Source organism: Phyllostomus discolor, chromosome 6 (assembly GCF_004126475.2).
Source record: "Phyllostomus discolor isolate MPI-MPIP mPhyDis1 chromosome 6, mPhyDis1.pri.v3, whole genome shotgun sequence".
Lineage (NCBI taxonomy): Eukaryota > Metazoa > Chordata > Mammalia > Chiroptera > Phyllostomidae > Phyllostomus > Phyllostomus discolor.
Window position 1 is genome coordinate 78,994,923 of NC_040908.2, and position 20,902 is coordinate 79,015,824.

General features: G+C 52.7%; 1 protein-coding gene across 17 annotated transcripts in view; it reads right to left on the minus strand.

Annotated features, from left to right (window-relative positions):
* The window catches only part of PHLDB1 (pleckstrin homology like domain family B member 1), a 48,849-nt gene extending 28,871 nt beyond the window's left edge, over window positions 1-19,978 (minus strand). For 7 of the 17 annotated variants that reach the window (XR_004903795.1, XM_036028453.1, XM_028514516.2 and 4 more), the window contains exons 1-6: window positions 19,863-19,978; window positions 14,323-14,403; window positions 13,537-13,660; window positions 12,410-12,580; window positions 4,650-4,775; window positions 1,391-2,739 (exon numbers count right to left, since the gene is read on the minus strand). Coding sequence is in view for 16 of the 17 variants with exons in the window: in XM_036028453.1 (XP_035884346.1) it covers window positions 1,391-2,739; window positions 4,650-4,775; window positions 12,410-12,580; window positions 13,537-13,660; window positions 14,323-14,382 (1,830 nt within the window). In the remaining variant the exon portion in view is untranslated. Of the gene's footprint in view, window positions 1-1,390; window positions 2,740-4,649; window positions 4,778-7,564; window positions 7,802-10,705; window positions 10,828-12,409; window positions 12,581-13,536; window positions 13,661-14,322; window positions 14,404-14,736; window positions 14,937-19,862 lie in introns of those variants that run through there. The other 10 variants (XM_036028450.1, XM_036028449.1, XM_036028452.1 and 7 more) reach the window with 10 other exon arrangements.
* Between the last annotated feature and the right edge of the window lie 924 nt (window positions 19,979-20,902).

Consider the following 20,902-nt stretch of genomic DNA (forward strand, 5'->3'; position numbering starts at 1 on the left):
ACCTCAGCTGTATCCCACCATGTACAATTTGGCCATGACCCGCTAGACACTTACCCAGCTTCCCTGCTGTTGTTTGCCCAATTCCATGGCAAAAATAAAAATTAAAACAGGAACACCCTCAGCACCCAGGAGGCTGGGCCAGTGCCCCCACCCCTACCTCAGTGCCCAGATAAGCAGCCTGGTTGAGGTGGGAGGGGCAAGGCGGGCAGCCTCCAAGGTTTAAAGTGGCAGGTGGGGCAGGTCAGGGCTAGTGATGAGGTGTGTGCTCATGTGAGGGGGTAGGGAAACTGAATGGAGGAGTTGGAAGAAGCTGAGCCACCACTCTGCTTCTGCCAGGCTCACTGGTCCCTCGCCAGAATGAGCCCCTACAGTGGGCCAAGCCTTATTATCTAGGCAGTGAAGAGAAGATGTAGTAAAAGAAAACTGGGGATCCTGACTCATCTCTCCCCACCCAACACAAACACACTGCCTGACATTTTTACCTCACTCAAAGTTGTCCCAACCTCTTCCGAAAGGGTCTCCAGACAAACCTCCTCAATTCTCATTCTCCTCCTCTAACTAATCTCAGGGCTCCTAAGCCCTGCCCAGGAACTTCATTCTTCTGCTCACAAGAGAGAATGGGCAGAATTCATTCTGTTGTATATGTGCTCAAGTGTGGACACACCAGCAGAGTCCCTTGAGTTCCCTGTGCTCTCTGGGAATCCAACCCTCACCCAGCTCAGATGCTCTCTCTAGGACAGAGCCACACCTGTGCCCCAAATGCCCACAACACATACAATCACACAGGCTGCCCAGATCAGGCCAGGGGCTGCCCATACTGTTCTCTTCCTCTTTTCTGCCACCTACACTCCCAGATGATCCTGCACAGGCCAAGGTAAACAGCTCCTAGCTATTTATAGATGCCACAGTGAAGCAAGAAAGAAGGACCAGGGGCTTTTCCAAAGAACAAAACTTGGAAAGACAGGAAACTTGGGTTTGAATCCCAGCTGTGTAATTTGTTGTGTGGCCTAGGAAAAACCCACTCTGCTCTCTGGGCCTCAGACCTGCTTCTCAAACTGAAGAGTGCAAGGCCTCAACCATATACATGATGTGTTTCCCTACAGCTTCAAGGTATTCAGGTAAATAACATGAAAGTATACACATGAAAACAAAAGCTGTGTTATAGACTAAATGTGTAATTAGTATGAATTTAAAATAAAAGCCTTACAGACTTCAAAGGAAGTTCTTCAGGGCATCAGAATCTTGAGATGCCAGTCACTACCGTGTATCCTGGGGGAAGCTTGAGAAGCCCAGGCCTGTCCCTGGGCCCCTCCTATTCTGCCAGCTGGCTGCTCACATGCTGGTAGAGACTTTGCACTGGAGGTCAACAACCTCCCTGGCACCCACTCACCAGCCTCTCCATCTCCTGCTCCCGAAGCCGCTCTTGGCGCTGCCGCCGGTGGTACTCCAGAAGGTCATCCTCATTGTCACTGATCTCTGTGATGCTATTTTTCCGTTCTCGAGTGACAGGCACCTGTAAGTCTCCACTGGAGAGCTTCCTCCGGGCACGGGGGCTCTGCCGGGGCAATGCCCCAGTCAAAGAGCCCAAACTGTAGGCTGGGCTCAGCCTGCCACTGAAGCTGCCCTTGCGAGGTGCCAGTGACTCCCCAAGTGTGGGCGAGGGGCTCCGTGTCCTACGGCCACGTGCCCCCAGTGTCAGTGAAAAGTCCTCTGGTGAAGCCCCATGGGCTGCCCAGCGCCGGAGCCGGGGACTCTCTGCCACTTCCCTGGTTCGTTTGGGGTCTGGGGTGGTCCGAGAGGGCATGGGGGAGACAGCCCGTCTGGACAGAGATGGGCTCAAAGGAGGGAGTTCTCGCATACTGTCCAGGCCCCGCCGGCTCAGGCGGGGACTCTCAGGAGGCTGCAAGGTGCGCGTGGCTGACCCATCAGAAAATGTTCGGCCCACCAACTGGCGTGAGGGGCTAGTCGTCAACACCCGCTCAGTGCCTGGCAGCTCACGGAGAGGGCTGGGAGGGCAGTCCTGAAGTGTGCCAATTTTGTTTTGGGGAACAGGGACTGGAGGCTGGAACTTAGGGCTGCCAGGAATGCTGGGGGATTGGCTGTGGGCACTGGAAGCTGGGTATTCACTCAGGCTGATAGCCACCATAGGCAGCTGCCCACCCAGCCAGGGTTTCTCAGTGGTTCTGCAGGTCTCTGCCAAGACAGTAGATGCAGGGCTGTCTGTCAGCAGACCCCGGAGGCCAGGGCTCAGAGGCCTCTCATTACCTGCCTTCCTGCCCAGCCAAGGGCTCTCAGAGGAGTGGCCACCACTAGGTGGGGACTGTAGGGGCTGCAGAACCAAATGGTAACTTGAGGAACGAGCAGGTATCAGCGGAGGTATGGAAGGTACTGGCTCATGGCCACTAGGTGAGTGGCTGGCACAGCTTCCACTGCTGGCTGGTGAGGAGAGTGGAGAGAAGGCTGGAGAGGTGTTCTCATAGCTGGAGCCCACAGACATGGTGCCGGGGCTGGTTGCGGGGGACAGCAGGTAACGACCACCATTAGCCATAGGCAAAAGTGGGGAAGTTACAGCAGGCTTCTTGCCAGTAGCTCCAGGTTCCTCTAGCACCAGTGAATCCATGATTTCCTGCAGGTCCTTCTCAATAGAGCTCACCAGGGAACTATGGCTGGCATAGGCCAAAGGCCCCTGGTTTGCAGGCTGTGGAGTGTGGTTCCCATTCACCAAGCTTTCTGATTCTGCTAAAAGAAAATGCAAAGATGCCTCAGGTCCTGGTCTTTGACTTTGGGGAGGTCCATATACACAAAAGCAAAGGCCCTCCCCAACCTTTTCTTAGCCAAGCTGGGCTGCAAAGGCTCTGGAGAAGCCAGGAGACCTGGGTTCCAGTGCCAACTCTGCCACTGACCTGCTGTGTAAACTTACCCTAGTCACTTGCCCTCAGTTTTCCCTTATGTAAAGGAAGAGGATGGGTAGGAATCTTCTGGCTCTAACATTTTATGACTTAGGACAGAGTTAGCAATAATGCCAGGTACTCACCCCAAGACTAGGTTCTTCCCTGCCTTGGTTTCCCCAACATCCTATATCTCTCCTTCAGGAAGGGCAGGTGAACCTTTTATAAAACGGAGGGGGGCATGCTATGGAGCTGTCATGTTCCAGGAGGGGCCCTGGCTGGTGTGGCTCAGTGGATTGAGTGCCGACCTATGAACCAAAGGGTCACCAGTTCAACCCCATCAGGGCACATTCCTGGGTTGTAGGCCAGGTCCCCAGTAGGAGGCGTGAGAGAGACAACCACACATTGATGTTTTTTCTCTCCCTCTATTTCTCCCTTCTTTCCCCTCTCTCTAAAAATAAATATATAAAATCTTTTTTTTTAAAAAAGCCCCAGGAGGGGTCCCAACCTAATAGGATATTAGGGGCTACCAACACAGTAGCCAAGACCCATGAAAAAACACACACAAAGCCTCCAAGGCTGACTGAATGAGTGAGGGGCATGTGCTGCACCACTTTGTCTAATCAGAAGCAAGTGAGGGGTCTGGCACTGATGGCTAGTTCCTGGAAGCCAGGCTGACCAGCAGCTAGGTGCAGCTCAGTGCCTCCAATTAACCTATTAAGCCACGCCAGCAAGAGCCTCCCTGTGCCCTGTCTCAGCCCTGGTCAACCAACAGAGTAGCTGGAACCACTGCCCCAAATAGATGAGGGGTTGGCATGACAAGGCTAGGGTGGGGCAGGGTAAAGCTAACCAGGGAGTGGACTGGGAACTCAGGCATAGCCCCCACGAGACAAACTGGGGGGTAGAGAAATAGACAGAAAAACCTTTACAAGACTGAGTTTGGGTCCAAAATTGTAAGGACTGTGTAGGACAACAGTCAGAGGGGTTACCATGGACACTGGTGATCCCAGTGACCACCCATCTTTCCTCAGATCCCCAGACTATCCAATTAAGCCACTGACATCACCCTGCTAGGTGTTCTGCCATACATGTCCACCTGTTCCAATACCATGTTGATACCTGCCATCCCACAGCCATCTGAATGCCTATGCAAAGTCTGGGATGGTAGACCCACTGGCAGCCTCCTGGTCTGTATCCCAAATCCTAGGCAGCTGGGCTGAGGGGAACTGTGCCGGTTCCCTGAGATAATCACCAACTCTCCTATGGGGGTCAATAATTCGAACCTAAACAGGCTGCTCCACTGAGTCATCAACTGGCATATCAGGGCAGTGGGTGGGACAGGGCCCAAGGACATGATCACCAACAGGTAGGAACCACCAGAGCTTTCCCAGATTCAACCTAATGCTTCCTTCTGCCAACCTCAGGCCACATGCAAGTGCAAGGCTCCATTGTGGTGACACACGAGGACCAAGGTCCCAGACACTGAGGCAACATCTTCCAGAGCAGTGGGACACGAGCTGGCAGAGTCCTCCATCTCTCAGACTTGTGATTCCCCAATTCCAGCTGAGCGGCACTTCTTGGATCTCTCCCAGTGGCCAAAGTGCCTGGCATTCTCCACCAGTGGCCCATGGCAGGTGGCAGAAAGCCCAGATCATGAGTGTTGTCCTGCCCTGACACTACAAGCATGGCTGGAGTGGGCAAGGAGGAAGACAATTGAGGGGGTACCAGCAACCCAGCCTCCTGCCCCAACTGGGTACCTACCTGGGCCAAAACTGTAGGGGGGCCCAGGAGCCCGGCCCCCTGCTGGAATCATGCTTTTCATCCACTTGGCTTCGGCTGGGTGATTAAAGCGGAGGAAGGTGGACTGACCCAGGCACAACATGCAGCCTTCAGAGAAAGAAAACGCTTGGAAGGGCAGGCAGGGCTAAGGCAGCCCTCATCCCACTAGCAGGTTCATCCCAAATTCCAAAGAGCCATCCCCACCTACACTCAGTGTCCACACCATCCACACCTGACCCTACCTGTAGTTAAGAAAGGCACTGGCAGGGCTCAAGAACACAGACCAGAGTGGAAAGGGCACTGGTTCAGGAGTCCCAAGATCCAAGTACCAGTCCTAACTCTTCTTACTAGCTGTGAAAAAGTGCCTTCAAGTGAAGTCACTTCACCCCCTGAGTCCATTTCTCTCTCTCTCTTTTTTAAAGATTTTATTTATTTATTTTTAGAGAGGCAAGGGAGGGAGAAAGAGAGGCAGAGAGAGAAACATCAATGTGTGGTTGCTGGGGGCCGTGGCCTGCAACCCAGGCATGCGTCCTGACTGGGAATCGAACCTGCAACACTTTGGTTTGCAGCCCACGCTCAATCCACTGAGCTATGCCAGTCAGGGCTCAGTTTTGTCTTTAGAGAAATGAGGACAATACCACTGACATTGCAGCTAAGACAGTGCATATGAAAGTGCTCTGCAAGTGGACAAAATTCTTCAGAGAACATAGATACTCTTGTCCCCCAACCTGACATGTACTTGTGCCTCTTGGATGGAAGGGTAAGCTTGAGAGGCAGTAATTTCTAGGATCACAAAAAGACTCTGAGATAGGACACAGAGAAAAACCATGGTGCCCCCAGGGTACAAAATTTGCTTCCTGACTCCAACAGTGGGAGTGGCTACCACCCTTTTACTCTGACAATGTACCCTCTGGCCTGACATCCTCCTGCTCCTACTTCTCCCCTGGAATGTAGCCAATGGGCCCAGCTTAAGCCAAGCACATTCCCAGGCAATAGACACAAGTCCAGTCCTGCCCAGGAAGTGGGAGTGCATGGAAGGGGGAGGGTATGCAGGAGCCAGAAAATGTAGCCAGGGGCACCTGAAGCATGCACAGCAGCAAGTGTGCCCAGAGACACCGAAGCGTAGCTGGCAGAGCTCCTCCTCCTGGCCACACAGGTGCTAGCAGACTCCTTCGAAAGACACTAGTTTTGGAGAAGCCAGAGACCCCTACAACCCACCCTTCCAATTTGTTCACACCTCTATCCCCTAACCCCAGCCTCCTTCTATCTGTCCAATCTGGTACCACCTGGCACCCCAAGCTTCATGTCAGTCTAAGCTAAGACTGGCAGGGAAATCTACATTCCTAGACGCTGAGACAGTTCAGGCCGCAAGGGCATGGGGCATCCCAGGCCACCTGGATACCTTAGCAGGCCCCCCACTGAGAAGCCTGTGGCTGGAACCCAGGGCATTGCCACGGGGGTGGGGAAACCTAGCAGACTGCAAAGCCCCTAGCAGATAACCACAGTGGACAAAGCCACCTACTTCTTTGGCACACCCACAGGCCCTCCCAGGCAGGGAGGCACCAGCAGCAATTCTAATGGCTAATGGCTGGTTAGGAGAGGGAGAGCCTTCCTTGACAAGCCACCAGTCAGAGGAGCTGACCCCAGAGTAATCATAACCAGAATAAATAGTAGCTAACCATCCATCCACCTAATTACAACCACAGCTGTTTTAAAAAGAGCCCTGCCAGGCCCTTCCCCCTCTTTTCAGCCAGTTTGCAGGGTCTACACATACCCACTCAATCCTAGATTGATTGGGGAATCAGGCGGTTGGGGGGGAGGGGCGACCCAAGGAGGGGAATCAGGAGCCTGATCACACAGTCCAATCTGGGAAGGAGGTGGGAAGTCTGAACAGATTCCAGCCCATCAGTGCCAGGCCCACCCAAGGAAGCTGTGGGCACCTAGGGACCCTTAGCTGTAGCTCCTACAGCTGTGAGTTCCCTGCCCCCTTCTCTGTCCCTCACCCTCCTCCATACAGAAGGTGTGGCTATGCTGCCTCTGGCCTATAAATAGGTGATGCCAGGCTGCAAAACTGGATCTGTATTAATAGAGGGGGCAGGAGGGCAACAGGACTGAGAGTAGCCCAGCTCCTGCCCAAATTAACTTTCTATTTGCACTCAGGGGCCCTGGTAATTGCCCCAACTCTAGTCCTATGCCCTCAGGGGCTTGGCCAGCCTATTTCTGGGAAACACCCTCCTCTCAACTCTCTCCTGCCCCACATTTCCAAAAGTCAGCCTATTCAGGAAACCCAAGAATCCCTTCTCATCCAGGCAAAGTTTGGTCAGTGCCTCCCATCTCTAAAGGGGCTCAGGGCCCAGTGCTGTGCAGATGGGTGGTACGGCTGCACATCTGGAGAGGGAAAAGAAAAAAAAAAACAGGGCAAAGGAGAGGGTGCATCCTCTCTCTTGAAATGCAGAGGGGAAACAACACACACAAACACACTCTCACACAGGTTCACACACACTCACAGAAACAGGCACACAGGCACAGGCAGACCTGCTCACACACTCACAGAGCCACAGTCACTGCCCTGCTGGCTGCATAAATAGAATGGACTGGCCAAAGGGAGACTGGGATAAAGGGAAGATGGAAGGAAGGGTCTTAGCTCTTTCCATCAGAGACCCCTCTTAGCCCATAACACAGGTTCCCCTCATCCTAACCAGGACCCTTCACCCCCATCCAGAGGCAGGTCCCATATACCCAGTGCTGGGGAAGATAAGGTCTGCCCCACTGAGGAGTGGCCCCACACCCAGACCTCGCACTCAGAAATGCCAGGGCTCAATCAAGCTCCCAAAGAGGGGCTCCAAGGCCCCACTGCTCCTGCTCAACCCCCTCCCAGCCCGAGCTATTCCACGTCTGTCTGCGGCTGGCCCAGGCTGAGGACTCACCGCCGAAGCAGGCCCTCGGGACCGCTGGCTCCCACTAGCTGGAACCCTCCAGGTCCCGGCCCGACCGGGGCCTTTCAGAGGGGGTGCGGACCTCCCGCGCCAGCAGCTCCAGGATCGGAGCAGTTAGCCGCCAGGCAGCGAGCCGCCACCAATGCCCGGGGAGGTGCAGACAGGCCACCAGCGTTGGGGGAAGGGAGCCAGGGGGAGGGACAAAGAGCGGAGGAGGGGAAGAGGAAGTGATGGAGGAGAAAAGAGGGGAGTAAGATGGAGAGGGCGGGGCGGGAAGATGCAGGGAGGGTGTGGGCTCCAGATTCTGGCGCCAGGAGCAAGAGTAGAAGAAGTAGGGCAGGGTGGAAAGGTTTAAGGGGAGCCACAGAAGAAAAGGTGAGAGGTAGGTACAGAGACCAGAGGGTAAGGAGCCAGAAGGCAAGAATGAGAATAAACGGGATCTCACTGAGAGCCCTCTATGATAAGAAGTTCCCAGAGGACTGGGATAGGGCCAAATCAGCCCCTGCATGGCTGGTCACCTTGGGCCAGTCACACCCTCTGACCTCATCTACAGAATGAGGAGGTTGGCTTCCGTAACTGCAGAATGTATAAGCTCTGACATTCCATGGGTCCATATGTCAGAGAGGAGAACAGAACTCAGAGGGATCCAGTTAAGTCACAAGGTCTAGCTCTGTCCCTGTCTGCTGTGTGACAAGGTCCTTCCTGGGCTGGGAGTTCAGGCCAAGGCAGTGCTCTGGGCAATGTGACAGCACTAAGTCCAGCTCCTGTCCCATCCTAAACACTTCTGCCATCCCAGCTCCCCATACTCCCAGCAGCTCACCAATCCCTACAACCCAAGTGATATCAAAACACTGCCCCTTCTAAGCCAGCCCACTTTCTTGGGTCCTCCCAACCACAGCCACCAGTTGTGCTAGCCCCAGCAGAGTTCTCCCCGGCTTTCTCACTTCAGGCTCCCATGTCCATAGCCCTTTCCATCTGGGAAATACAGTGCTACCTGCCTCTGGAACCCCTGGGGGCAGGCTGAGGTTCTGGGCCAGGCAAGCACCTACCACCCAGCCTGGGCCCAGAGTACCTCTTATTCCAGGGACCTGACCTCTGGACAACAGAACTATAAGGGACACATTGTGTTTTCTCAGACATCTCAGACACACTTGATATGCTCAGAGCTCACACAGCCCCACATACTTGCTCTCAGAAATACATCAACAATTGCTCACACAGACACCACTTAAGATACACACACTCTGAGTCACACAAACATTCCAGTTAAACATGCCCTGTCTCTCACACACATTTATTCTCACACATACAACCCCATGGGCACCAACCCCCCTCTTATTACATACTCACTCAGGCACAAATATCCTTTCACTCAGTCCCTGGAGAGACTCCAGGTTGAAATCAAAAGTCAGCCTCCTTAGAGGAATAATCAAGTGATCTTTCTACCCTTACTGAACACCTACCCACACTGCCATACACAGGCTCACACGCTCACATATGCATGTGCATCTTATTCCCCTTTTGAAGGAAAAATGAAGGACCATATATAGGCAAATGCAAAACAGGGGAAGCCTTTAAAAAGAAAATCTCCTCAGGAAGAGTGATTCATCAGTCTAAAAACTGTGATGGCCAGCTAGACAGACCCAGACAGACACAGAAGATGCTCACCAGCGAGATATAGGGCAGGAGGCAGGTACAAGAAGTGGGGAGCTCAAAGCTTTTGCTTTTTTTTTCTCCTTCCTCTGAGCTTTATTAGTCAAGATCTTTATCAGTATTAGAGAACAGTTGGAGACTTCTCTCCCATTTTACAGAAGAAATAACTGTGGGTGGGAGGGGAAAAGGTTCAGTGTCTTGGATTCCAGAGGGAGGCAGCTAGATAACCCAGGAATTCTGGCTCCCCAGCCATGTTCCAGGGAGCTTCCCATGATGGCCCTCACACAAGCCTCTACCCACCAATGAGAGGCTCAGGGAGTGAAGGAAACATGGAGACAAGGTCTGGCAACAAATGCTGCAGTAGATGAGGACCTATTGTCTAGACAGCCTGGGCCCTGAGTGTGTGGCTTTCTGGGCCCTCCCCTACTCAGTTCCCTCCAGGATCTTTCATGTGGCCTGGCCCTGTGGTCCCAGGGTAGGGCAGCCTAGAGCAGATTGAAGTTCCTCCTCATTTCCTTGGTCCTATTCCCAGATCAACCTCTTGCTCTGTAGAGAAGGCAGCACAGGATGTGCCAAAAAACCCAGGTACAGGAGTGGAATCAAGAGCTCCCTGGCTCTCTCACTTCAGGCTCCCATGTCCATAGCTCTAGCTAAAGGTTGGCATCTGCTTTCTGCCTGTCTCTCCCATGACCCAGGCATATTCCTGCTGGAAGAGCCCATCACTATTTGCCAGTCATGTTGTGTGCCTCACTAAGTTGCCAAGGGCTGAGCACAGTGCCCAGAATGATCCATCTAAGGCCTGGCCCAGCCAGAGTGGGCTCCTTATTATTTCTAGGTTAGCCCTCTGTTTTTCAAAGATGAGGGTCCTCTCTACAAGGCTGTATCAGGGGAACAAGACAGGGAAAATGATCCTCTTGCACATATGCCCAAAGATAGGCAGGTGGCCAAGTACTCATATACACATAAGAATACACACATGGATACTTAGGTACCATCAGTTCTGAATTCACTCCTGCCCCCTTCTTGAACACTCTGATCTATAGGAACACTCTGAACACAAGGAAAGAAACAAACAGAGATACACAAGTGCAAAGTCACAAACACATCCGGAGATACATAAACAAACTCCAGTTACACAGATGCACAGAGATAGCATATACACCCCAGAGTCATTCAGTTTCCAGGGAAACACACTCCCAGGAATGTCCGGAGTGGGGCCAGGCAGGGCTGGGCTTGATGCCTTGCTCCAGAGATGAGACAAGGAAACCCTCAGCTCCTGGAGCCCAGGGGAGGGGGAGTGCTAGGGAAAAAAACACCCATTCCTTTGTGCCTCTGCCTACCCTTCCCCATGCTGCCAAGCCTCTGGGACAGGCTAACCTAGACAAGAAGGCTATAGGGATGGGAGGGTGAGAAAGGGTTAGGGTCAGAAGAGAGTGGGAGGGTACATACTTGGCAGGGTGGGCTTTTGGCTATGGAAGAATTGGGAGTCAGGGCAGGGGGTGTCACAGGAAATGCCTAAGAATTCCATCTTGGCTCAGGCTGTTCCTCTTCTCAGGAAGCTAAATGATGCACTGGGAAGACTGGTCAAGAGAAGCCACAGAACATTGGTTTCTCCATCCTGCTCATAACATAGGAGAAGAATGGTCTTGCCCATGAATGTGAGGGATTTGGGGCCGGGGGAGTAAGGGCTGAGCTTTCTCTAGCTTTCTTTGAACTCTGCCCCTACCTCTCATTGATGCTCTGTCTCACTTCCACGCACCCAAATCTTGGGGAAGATGCTCTCTTTGAGATTGAAGAAGACTATCAGCAACCAGGTGGCATCACAGCCAATGTCCCAAGGGGACATATGGGGGTTCCTCCTCTTATTCAGAGTCAGAGACCTTGAAGCCCTGAAGGAAACAAGGGTTTGCCTGCTGCTGCTGGTGGGCCTGACTCCCTGAAATCAGTTGTCCCTCCCGCCCCCATGACACTCCCAAGGGCAGGAAGAAAGGCTGGGTCTCCTGAGTCATGCATGAAGGGAGTGGCATGTAAGGAGACTCCAAGGGGCCCTAGTTGGGTAGCTCAGTTGGTTGGAGCATCTTTCCACACACCAAAAGTTTATGGCTTTGATTCCCAGTCAGAGTGTGTATGGGAGGCAACTGATTGATGTTTCTTTCTCACATAGATGTTTCTCTCTCTGTCTTCCTCTCCCTCTAAAATCAATAAACTTATCCTCAACTAAGGATTAAGAAAAATAAAAATAAAGAGACTCTAAGGGATGCGAACAGAAGGAGAGATGGAAACAGTGCAGTGAGTGGGATTTCCACTGCACAGGAGCTCCCAGCTAATAAGAGATAAGAGTCCCCAGAAAATGATTCCAGAACACCAGTCTTCCTGCTCAGAGTGAGGCTTAGCCCAAAGCTTCCATCCTCATGTTAATCCCACCTCTACCCTCCCAACCCAAATCTGCTTTTCTCATTTCCCTAATGTGATGATTCACCATATATATTGATGCCCAGGGCAAACACACTTGTTCTGTCAAAGTGCTACCAGGGCCAACCCCTTACCTGCCTGGTCACCATAATAACAAGGGGCCCAGTTTTTAAAGCTCCTTTACAACAGTGAAATGGCCAACTGCTTTGGGAAATAGGGTGATAACCATACTCATGACCCAAAAACTACTGTTAACAGTTTTTTAGTAAAAGTGGGTATGTCCTGAGATTGCCATCAGATTTTGCCTTTCCCTATCCCCACCAGGAGGTATTGTCTTCATCTCCCCACCCCTATAGCTTTTCAGACGACAACTCCCTCTTGGCATCACGGTACAATGCCATTGTTCACCTCACCAGTGCTCTAATTCCTCTCCCTTAGCAACTACTAATGAGCACTGCACCACCCCTATGCCCTTTGATACCAGGAATTGGAACCTCTTCTTTCCCTGTGGTGTAGGGAGGACAGATGGAAGTGATCAGAGAAGAAAAGCAGGATGAAGACAAGCCTAGATGCCAGAAGGTTTTGGGATGTTTAGGCATATCAGATGCACTTAAACACCCCACCTCCAATATGGCCACTGAGATAGTTACCATGGCAACCACCACAGCAGTCTTACCCAGCACCTATCATGCACAAACTTTTAAACAGAGGCCCCCTCTGTTTGGAGGTATCAAACCTTACCCTGAGTGAGCCGGGTGGGCTGCTGGACAGGGAGCCCATCAATAGCACAGGCATTGCCACAAGGGTAGAGGGTAAGGGTGCCCTGCAGATTCTCGATGTAGCAGTGCTCAGGAGCCAGGCCTGGACCCTGCAGTGTGATGTCCTTGGCCGCAGAGCCAATCATCGTTCTCCCTAAAGACAAAAGGAAGGCTCAGTTAGAGGGTTTGTCCGGCCTGAGGAGGCAGGAACAGGGCAAGGAGAGCCACACTGGAAATATATTTCTGCCTCCTACTCCAGGGAGAATCATTTCTCACCACTGGCCACCCCTTTTGGGCCCCTGAGCTTGATGGAAACAGTAGGTGGTAGAAGCTCTTCTCAGGCAGAGAAAACTCTGGACCAAAGATGGAAAGGCCCAGAGGGCACAGAAGGCTCCATAGAGTAAAGAAGGGGAACTTCTTTTCTGCAAACCTTCCCTGAGTTCCTCTAACTCTCCCTCCCTAAGTCCCTTGTCTCCTTCATGGTACTCTTCCCTCTTTCTTTCTTCTTTCCCTCCCTTTTGCCACCTACAACCCTTGCCTTCCCTCACTCCCTCTCCCTTCAGTGCAGCCTCTTCCCTCACTGCTTCTGACCCTCCCCTAGCAGACCCTAGGACTGGTATTTGAAGAATGTGAGGAATGTAGTGTTATCCAGACAAGTGCAACCAGGACAGAAGAGAGGAAGGGTAGAAGCTGCAAAGTGAAGGGGCTGTGCCAGGGCCTTATCTTGCTTGGGAGGTATGTCCCCTACTTCCATCTCTCCACTTTCCACTGGTATCTTCTCCCATGCCAGGCATTGCCCTGGACTCAGGCCCCCACTCTTCTTGGCCATACTGGTTGTTACGAGCAATATGTTCTCCTGTTTCAGTGTTCTCCTCCTTATTTCTACACTGATCTTTAATCCTAGTCATGGAGCCAAATTATCTACCAAAGACGGCAGGCAGTCTGGAGAGGCATAGACAAGGGAAGCAAACTGGTGGTGGCACTACCTCCCAGTTGGGGAAGATAAACACTGCCAGCAGATAGTAGAAGGGCTCCAATGCATGCCTGGACCCCAGGGCAGGAATGTCTATAAGGATGGAGGAGTGGCAGGTGGACCACTCCTCAACCTACCTTCCTCCAGCGGCAGAAGGGTGATAGCTGTACTGAGTCGTCCACTTCCCAGGCTCACTAGATGGGGTTTGTCTGTTTGCACTTTAAGTCCTTTGCCTGTCTCAATCAGGTCCAAGGGTCCTTTCTGTAGTCAGTGGGGGTGGGAGATGAGTACCATTAGAGACTCCAGACCAGCACTTTACACTAGTTCCAGTCACACCAGCACTCTCTCCAGCACTTGCCCTCTCCAAAGGGCTCTTAAGGTGTCAAAAGGCTTAGCAAAAATCTTGCGCAGAGCATTATTCCACTGAAGTGTAGTTATATCTGAATCTAGGCCACTAACTTGTCCCACCGGATTTATCTCAACTCTTGGCTTAACTACCCCTTTTGTCTATTAAGACAGAAACAAGGAGAAAGTAAGTGAAGTGGGAAGGCACGGGGTAAGAGAAGGGGGTGCTGTAGAGGAGGGCCAATCAAGACTTGTCCTGTAGACTTGTCTGTGGCAATCCACTTAGCCAGTGCTTGTCGCCATTAACTAAATCACAAGTGAGGGCAGAAGCATGGATTGAGGAGAGAAATACAGTGCAGGGTTAATCTGTAAACCCTTTCTGACTTTCAAAGGGTATTTTCTGGGTAAACCAATTCACCTAATTCAGATAAAGACTTAGCTGTTAATAGGCTTGGGACCTGGGGAAGAGCAGAGAAGAACTGCTCCTCTCATTCTCAGACTAGGATCATGGGTGGATAGAGGAACCAAACTCATCATCACTAACAGCCCTCTTGCCTCATGGCCCCAACCCAACTCACCTGCAACATGGCTTGGGTCTTGCATCCAGGGCCTATCTGGTTCCTATTCAGAGTGTTCATGGTCCCGGGTCTCTAGAGCTCCTGGGGACATAGCGGAAAGCAGGTGAGGTGGGGAGACCAGGGCAGAAAAGGGAATGGAGTAGGCTCTGCGATAGGGCTGTCAGGGCAGGGACAGCACCAGTCATCATCATTTCCAGCATGCTTAGGCTCAGGAGTTTTCTGGGAGAAGGTACTGACATATCTTCAGGCACAGCATGGACACCACACCATATCCCTCTTGGCCCTTGCCGCTGTAACCACAAAAAGCCCTATAAGGCCCAACCTATACGTCTGTGCTTTCCTGCCTCTGACACCCAACAGCTAGCTGAGGATCCTCAGACATCTGCAACTGTAAGCAGGGTGGGAAAAATTTACCTTAGTGGGGAAAGGTGAATCCAGGGCACCCCTCTCCAAGGACGTGAGTAGTCAGAGGGCTGCCCAGTGGGTAGCAGGGCCAAGGTAGAAGCCCCCAACCTTTCCTTTTCTTCTTCTTCTCCCTTTGTCTCTTTTCCCAGGGGGTCTCAATAGGATCTTTTCTTCTTTTTAAAAAATTTTATTTGTTGATTATATATTTTAAAAGTTTTATTTATTTATTTTTAGAGAGAAGGGAGGGAGGGAGAAAGAGAGGGACAGAGACATCAATGTGTGAAAGATACATTGATCAGTTGCCTCTCACACACCCCCAGCTGGGGACAGGGCCCAAAACCCAGGCATGTGCCCTGACTGGGAAGCAAACAGGCCCAGTTCGCAGGCTGGCACTCAATCCACTGAGCCACACCACCTAGGGCTATTTATTGATTTTAGAGAGAAAGAGAAACATCAATTTATTTTGTTCCATTTATTTATGCATTCATTGGTTGATTCTTGTATGTGCCTTGACCAAGGAATCCAACCTGCAACCTTGGTGTATCAAGACAATCATCTAATCAACTGAGCTTCCTGGCCAGGGCCAGGATCTTTTCTTAAAATAGACCAAAGAAAAACTCAACCGGAACATTAAAAAATATTTGCTGGGAAAAAATAAAAGAGAAATTCAACCATTCCTGCTATCTCTACAGGGCTCAACTTCTGCACTCTCTCTTCTCCAGAAAGCAATCTCGCCCCTACACAATCAGGAACAAGAAAGAAAGGAAGGAGGGAAGGAAGGACAGGTGGACAAACCACTGGGGTGACTAATACTGGGAATATAGGACTTTTGGGATCTTAACCTGATTTAGTGCTATAGAAAGCATAGGTCCTTAGAAAAAAAAAAAGTAAAATAGATTCCAGAGCCAGAACTTGAACTCTTTCACACTGGCTCACATTTTTAGTACCCGAGAAATAAGAAGAAGGACCTTTGTGTACTAATGTGTGCCTACATGTTCATCTCTTGATCAACTTGCTAATGTGAGAACTTCTAATTTGCTGCAGAAATGTTATTGGGGAAAGCTGAGAAAAATATGGCTGAAGGCAAGATTTCCCTCTATTCTCTCTTCCAGCCAACTACCAGCTGACTTTGAGAGGAAGTTGAGGCAGGAGTCAGCATTCTAAGGAGTGTCTGACCCTGGCAGTGGGGCCCAAGGGCCTTAGTCACAGAATTACTAATTTTACCCACCCAACTTCCACCCTTCCAGGTCTGTACTACATCACCTCCATCACCATTTCCACCCAAGCTCATAGAAGAGAGGCCAAGCAAGAACAGGGCTTGGGGTCCATCCCAAGTCTGCCTAAGAATAGAGAAGGCAAAGGCCATTAACCTACACCAAGAACCAAGCTGACCTGGTACCTCCTCAGGACTGGCAACAGAAAAATTTTCCAGGAACCAAGACTGATGTACTGCTTCCTTCCACTCAGGGAAATCCCTTAGCATTCTCTGATGGAGGAGAAGCAAGGGACAACGGGTTGAAAATTAGGAGTGTATGTAAAAGAGGGGATAAGGAAAACAAAACAAAAATGGTGAAGGAAAGCCATCATCATTTAATGTCCACCCTGTTCTTTATTATTTATTAGCTTTGAGATCTTGGACAAGTTACTTAACTTGTCTCTGCCACGTCATTCTCTATAAAGCTGGAATAATTATTTAAAATAAGATTGTATGGATTTAGTGCTTGCCTGGAATGGAAAGTGACAAATAAATGAGCATAAAATTTTTCTTCCTTTCTTCTTTTTTTTTTGCCTGACAGGAATGTTCTAAAACTAAATTGTGATGATGGTTGCACAACTCTGTAAATATAGTGAAAATAACTGAATTTTAAGTGAATGTACACTTAAATTAAGTGAATCTTATGGTATATACATTACACCTCAATGAAACTGCTAGTTATTACTATGAGCTTTGTAACCTTGAACGAGTCACTTCACCTTTGAGAGCCTTAGTTTCTTCACCTGTCAAAAGTCATTATACCCTGCGATGCAGCTGTGGGTGTATTCATTTATTTACACCCCCAAAAAATATTTTTTTTCAAATGAAGATAGAGACTGTAAAGAGATAATGCTGAGGGGAACGAGAGTGATTAGATAAGAGTAGAGAAAGTAATAAAGAGATGAAAGGGACAGATGTGGGGAGAGGTGTACGGAGAGACAGAGAAGATAAGAAGAGATGTACAGATTGGAATGTGCAAGGCTGTGGCCCAAGCTCGGAAACCTAATATAGGTAGGGTGGAAAGATACACGAGAACCTACTTACGGGGTACCTGGACAAAGGGATTAGAGAGCCGCCACCTGGGGGCGCCCTGTCCCCGGACCCCACCCCTTGCCTGCAGGACGAAGCAGCGCAGCGACCAGGCGTTCCCCTGTGGCTGCCCGGCTTCCGTCGGACGCCGCTACCCATCAGCCCGGGCTGGATTTATTCTCCCCGTGCATCTCCGCTGCCTTTCTGGGAAACTTCGCCCCGCCCCCTGCCAAAAAAAAAAAAAAAAAAAAAAGCCTCTTGCTGTGTGAGTCCACCTCTTCAGCAAGACAGGCGGGAGGGAAGCACCGCAGCAGTCTCCGCGGAGCGTTGGCAGAGGCCTGGGTGTCTGGAATTGACGTGCAACAGGGTGGGCCCCGTGTGGGGTGGCGCCGGGGCGCTGGCAGGGGAACCCGCTCCTGGCTGGCCACTCCTGCCTCCTCGTCCCGCGGAAAGAATAGCCCCCACCGGGTCCCCAGCCGTCTCCGCCGACTGGGGCGTCCAGAGTCACCGCTCTAGGGTCTCGGCACCCGAACGAGGCTGGAAGGAGGCCCGGGAAAAGACCGAAAAGGTCTGGAACCAACAGGCACTGGAGAAGGTTCAGGCTCCAAACCGGGCCGCAGACGTAAGGTCTTCCCGGGCACCCAAGCCAGAGCGCTCCGCGGAGCCACTGCGAAGACGTTCCGCCCTCACCTGTGGCCCGGAGGCCCGCCGAAGTCTCGCCCCGGGCGTCAAACGACTGTGGCCCGCCGCCCCTTCCCCACCCTCCAAGCACACATTCGCCCTCAGGGAAGGGTGGCCAACAGAAGTAGTAGTCCGGAATGGAAAGAAACAGGCTGGAAGCTCAGGGGACAGGTCGTCGGAGCAGGGTGGGAGCCCAGAGGGAGTGAAGAAAGACCCGGGGCGGAGAGAACTGAAGGGCAAGGAAAGTGAGAGGTCTGCGGGAGGTTGGGAAGAAAGAGGTGGAGAGGAGGTATCTGGAGGGAAAATGGAAGCGGGAGGCTGAGGGATGAGGTAAAAAGAGCGGGGGAGGGGAAAGAAAAGGGGCGACTGAGGACAGGGATCGTCAAGGACCTGGGGAAGCACCAGAGGGCACCGAAAGCAGTGGAGGGGACCCGGGGCGGGAAACCGGGGCGAGACCCAGGGCGCTGAAGGCAGAGGAGGCTGAGGGCAGCCAGTGTCCCCGCAGTGGGCGAGCGAGTGCAGCTGAGAGGACGTGGAGCCGGAGAGGGAGACGTGAGCATAGTTAGGATTCCGACTTTTATTCTTGTGGGGGTGGGAGTGGAGGCGGGGCGGGGAAAGTGCCGGTCTCCCAGTCGCGGGCGGAGCGGAGTGTTCGCCAGGTGGGACAAGGCCACAGTGTTGGGCCGGCCCACTCCCCGCTGCCGCTAGACAAGCGGCCTTTTCTTTGGCGGAGCGAGGAGAAGAAGCCACTTGTTTGTGCCGCGGGAGAAACGGGTGGCCCCACACACCGCCCGCTTCCTTCGGAGCAGCTGCGGGCAGGATCCTGCGGGTGTAGCGGCAGTGTGTGTGTGTGTGTGTGTGTGTGTGTGTGTGTGTGTGTGAGAGAGAGGGAGAGAGCGAGAGAGAGCCTCGAAGGAGGACTATGCGTGTGAGGGAGATGCGTGTATGAGGAACTGCGTGTGTAAGGGTGCTGCCAAGTGGCGTAGTGACTGTGAGTGGCGTAGGGGCTGCGTGTGAGCAGGAACTGAGTGAGCGCAGGAGCAGCAGGTGCTGAGGGCTGCTCTGGGTACAGGGTGTGGAACGTGCTGAATTCTGGGTGTGTGTGAGGAAGGGTTCCTCACAAGTCAGGGCGATGAGACTGGGGGCGGGTGGCATGTGCGTGGGTGATGCAGGCCTGGCGCTGTGCCTCTCTGCTTTTTGGGACATCTGACGTGGTGGGGAGCTGTTTGTTTGTGACAGTTGCGATGAGTCAGCCTCCGGGACCGCTGAGCTAACGGGTCCAGAATGCAGCCCCGCCCGGCGCCCCGAGTGTCCGCCGGCCCCGCGGTCTCCCAGCCAAACTCCAGCTCACGACCACCTGGGCGGAAACATCCGCCGTAACCTTGCGACCCCAGGCCCGGAGGCCCCTCCCAGCACCCAGCCTCCGCGTCCTACCATCCGCCCTCAATACCCTCTGTGGGAGAAGCCCGGAAGACCTGGCTGAGGCCGCGCTCCAAGGAACTCCGCAGGGGATTCCAATACAGACAGCGTGGGCGCAGGGAAAGGGGCTGGGAATCATTATTCCCACAACCCCTCCGGCCTCCCGAAAGACGTGGGGCTTCGGAGGGCCATGTCAGTTCCAGATGCGCCCAAGAGCCCCTCCCGGACATCCATGCTTTCAAGCCCAGCTCCTCACCCCTTCCCGGTCCATCAAGGCTGCTGGGCCCGGGACGGAAGCGGAGATGTCCCAGGGCTTCCCATCCGCTACCCCGCCATCGGCACGCCGGGTGCAGAGTTCTCAGTCCTATGGTCGGCAAGAGACAGGGGGCTCGGAGTTCAGATAGAAGGGACCCCGCGAGTGTCCAGCAGTTCATCTGGGTACCCTCAGAAGAATCTTGATGGGGTCGTATCAGCGTCACTCCACCCGGGGGAGAGCGCGAAGGCTCCCTCTGGCGGCGGCGCGGGATAGCAAAAGCATGCAGTTCGCAGGAGAGCAGCTGAGCCCACTCTCCGCAAGTCCCTTTCGTACCCATGCCCTCACCTAAGGCACCTCCTCCTCCCCCAAGGGTTTCTTCTGGGGCCCCCGACCCAGAGTTTAACTGAGGGTTCTCGTCAAGCCTGGAACTTCTCCTTATCCAGTCCCAGCCGCGTAGCAAACGGGACCCAAAGGCGTAGAGGGAAGAATTATTACCTCGGGGGAGAAGGGGACACCGGTCCCTTAGTCTGTCTGGCTTAGCTGCCACGGCCTCAGATTCAGGATACTGCTGCTTTTCCCCGGGAGCCCGCTGAGTAGGTGGAGAGAGTAGGTCCCGCCCAGGTTAGTTCCCGCCCCCGTCCCCTGCCCCACGTCCGGTCTTCCAGGCCAGCCAGAGAAGACGCCCTTGCTGGGCTGGAGCCTAAGGTCCACTCTCCACCCGAGCTTTCTCATAGGAGCAAGCCCCGCCCCCGTCCCACACACATACACACCCAGCCAGTACAGTGACGGCTTTGTTTCTGCAGCTGGACTCTCAACTACCGCCACCACACACACACACACACACACACACACACACCCCTTCTCCCCTCCCCCTCTTCCTCCCCTCCCCCTCCTCCTCCCCTTCGGAGTCTTAGACCACCCTCCACTCGTAGGCTTTAAGGCTGTCCTCCTCCTACACCATTTCTTTTTATTTTATTTTTAGAAAGGGGAAAGGAGGGAGAAAGAGGGGAAGAAACACACATTGGTTGCCTCTTGTGCGCGCCAGTCCAGGTACCGAAACTGCAACCCAGGCATGTGCCCCAACCCGGAATCGAACAAGTGACACTTCGACACTTTGCTTTGCCCGACCTCGCCCAACCAACAGAGCAACACCGGTCAGGGCTTTAAGGCTCTTCTGAGGTGGTTTTGACATTCTTCTGTCTTTCTCTCTCCCAGCGCCCCCCACCCCCTTTTAATCTTCGATTCCTGAATCCTCCGTTGGCCCCCAGTGAACCTCACAGTGACAGCCCTCCAACATACAATATCCCCTCCAGAATATTTGCTGCGGGTACCCAGATTGGCCGGTCACCCCTTCTCACCTTCTTCCAAGCCCCACCACGAAGAGCTGCAAATGGGGGTTGGTAGCCCTGCACATCAGGCTTCACGGATTTTTCTAAGGATAGGTGTAAGAAGATATTACAGTGCCATGAAAATTGTAAAGCACAAGAAAACTCCATGTAGTTCCACCCCAACCCTAACCTGCCAGATTACAATTG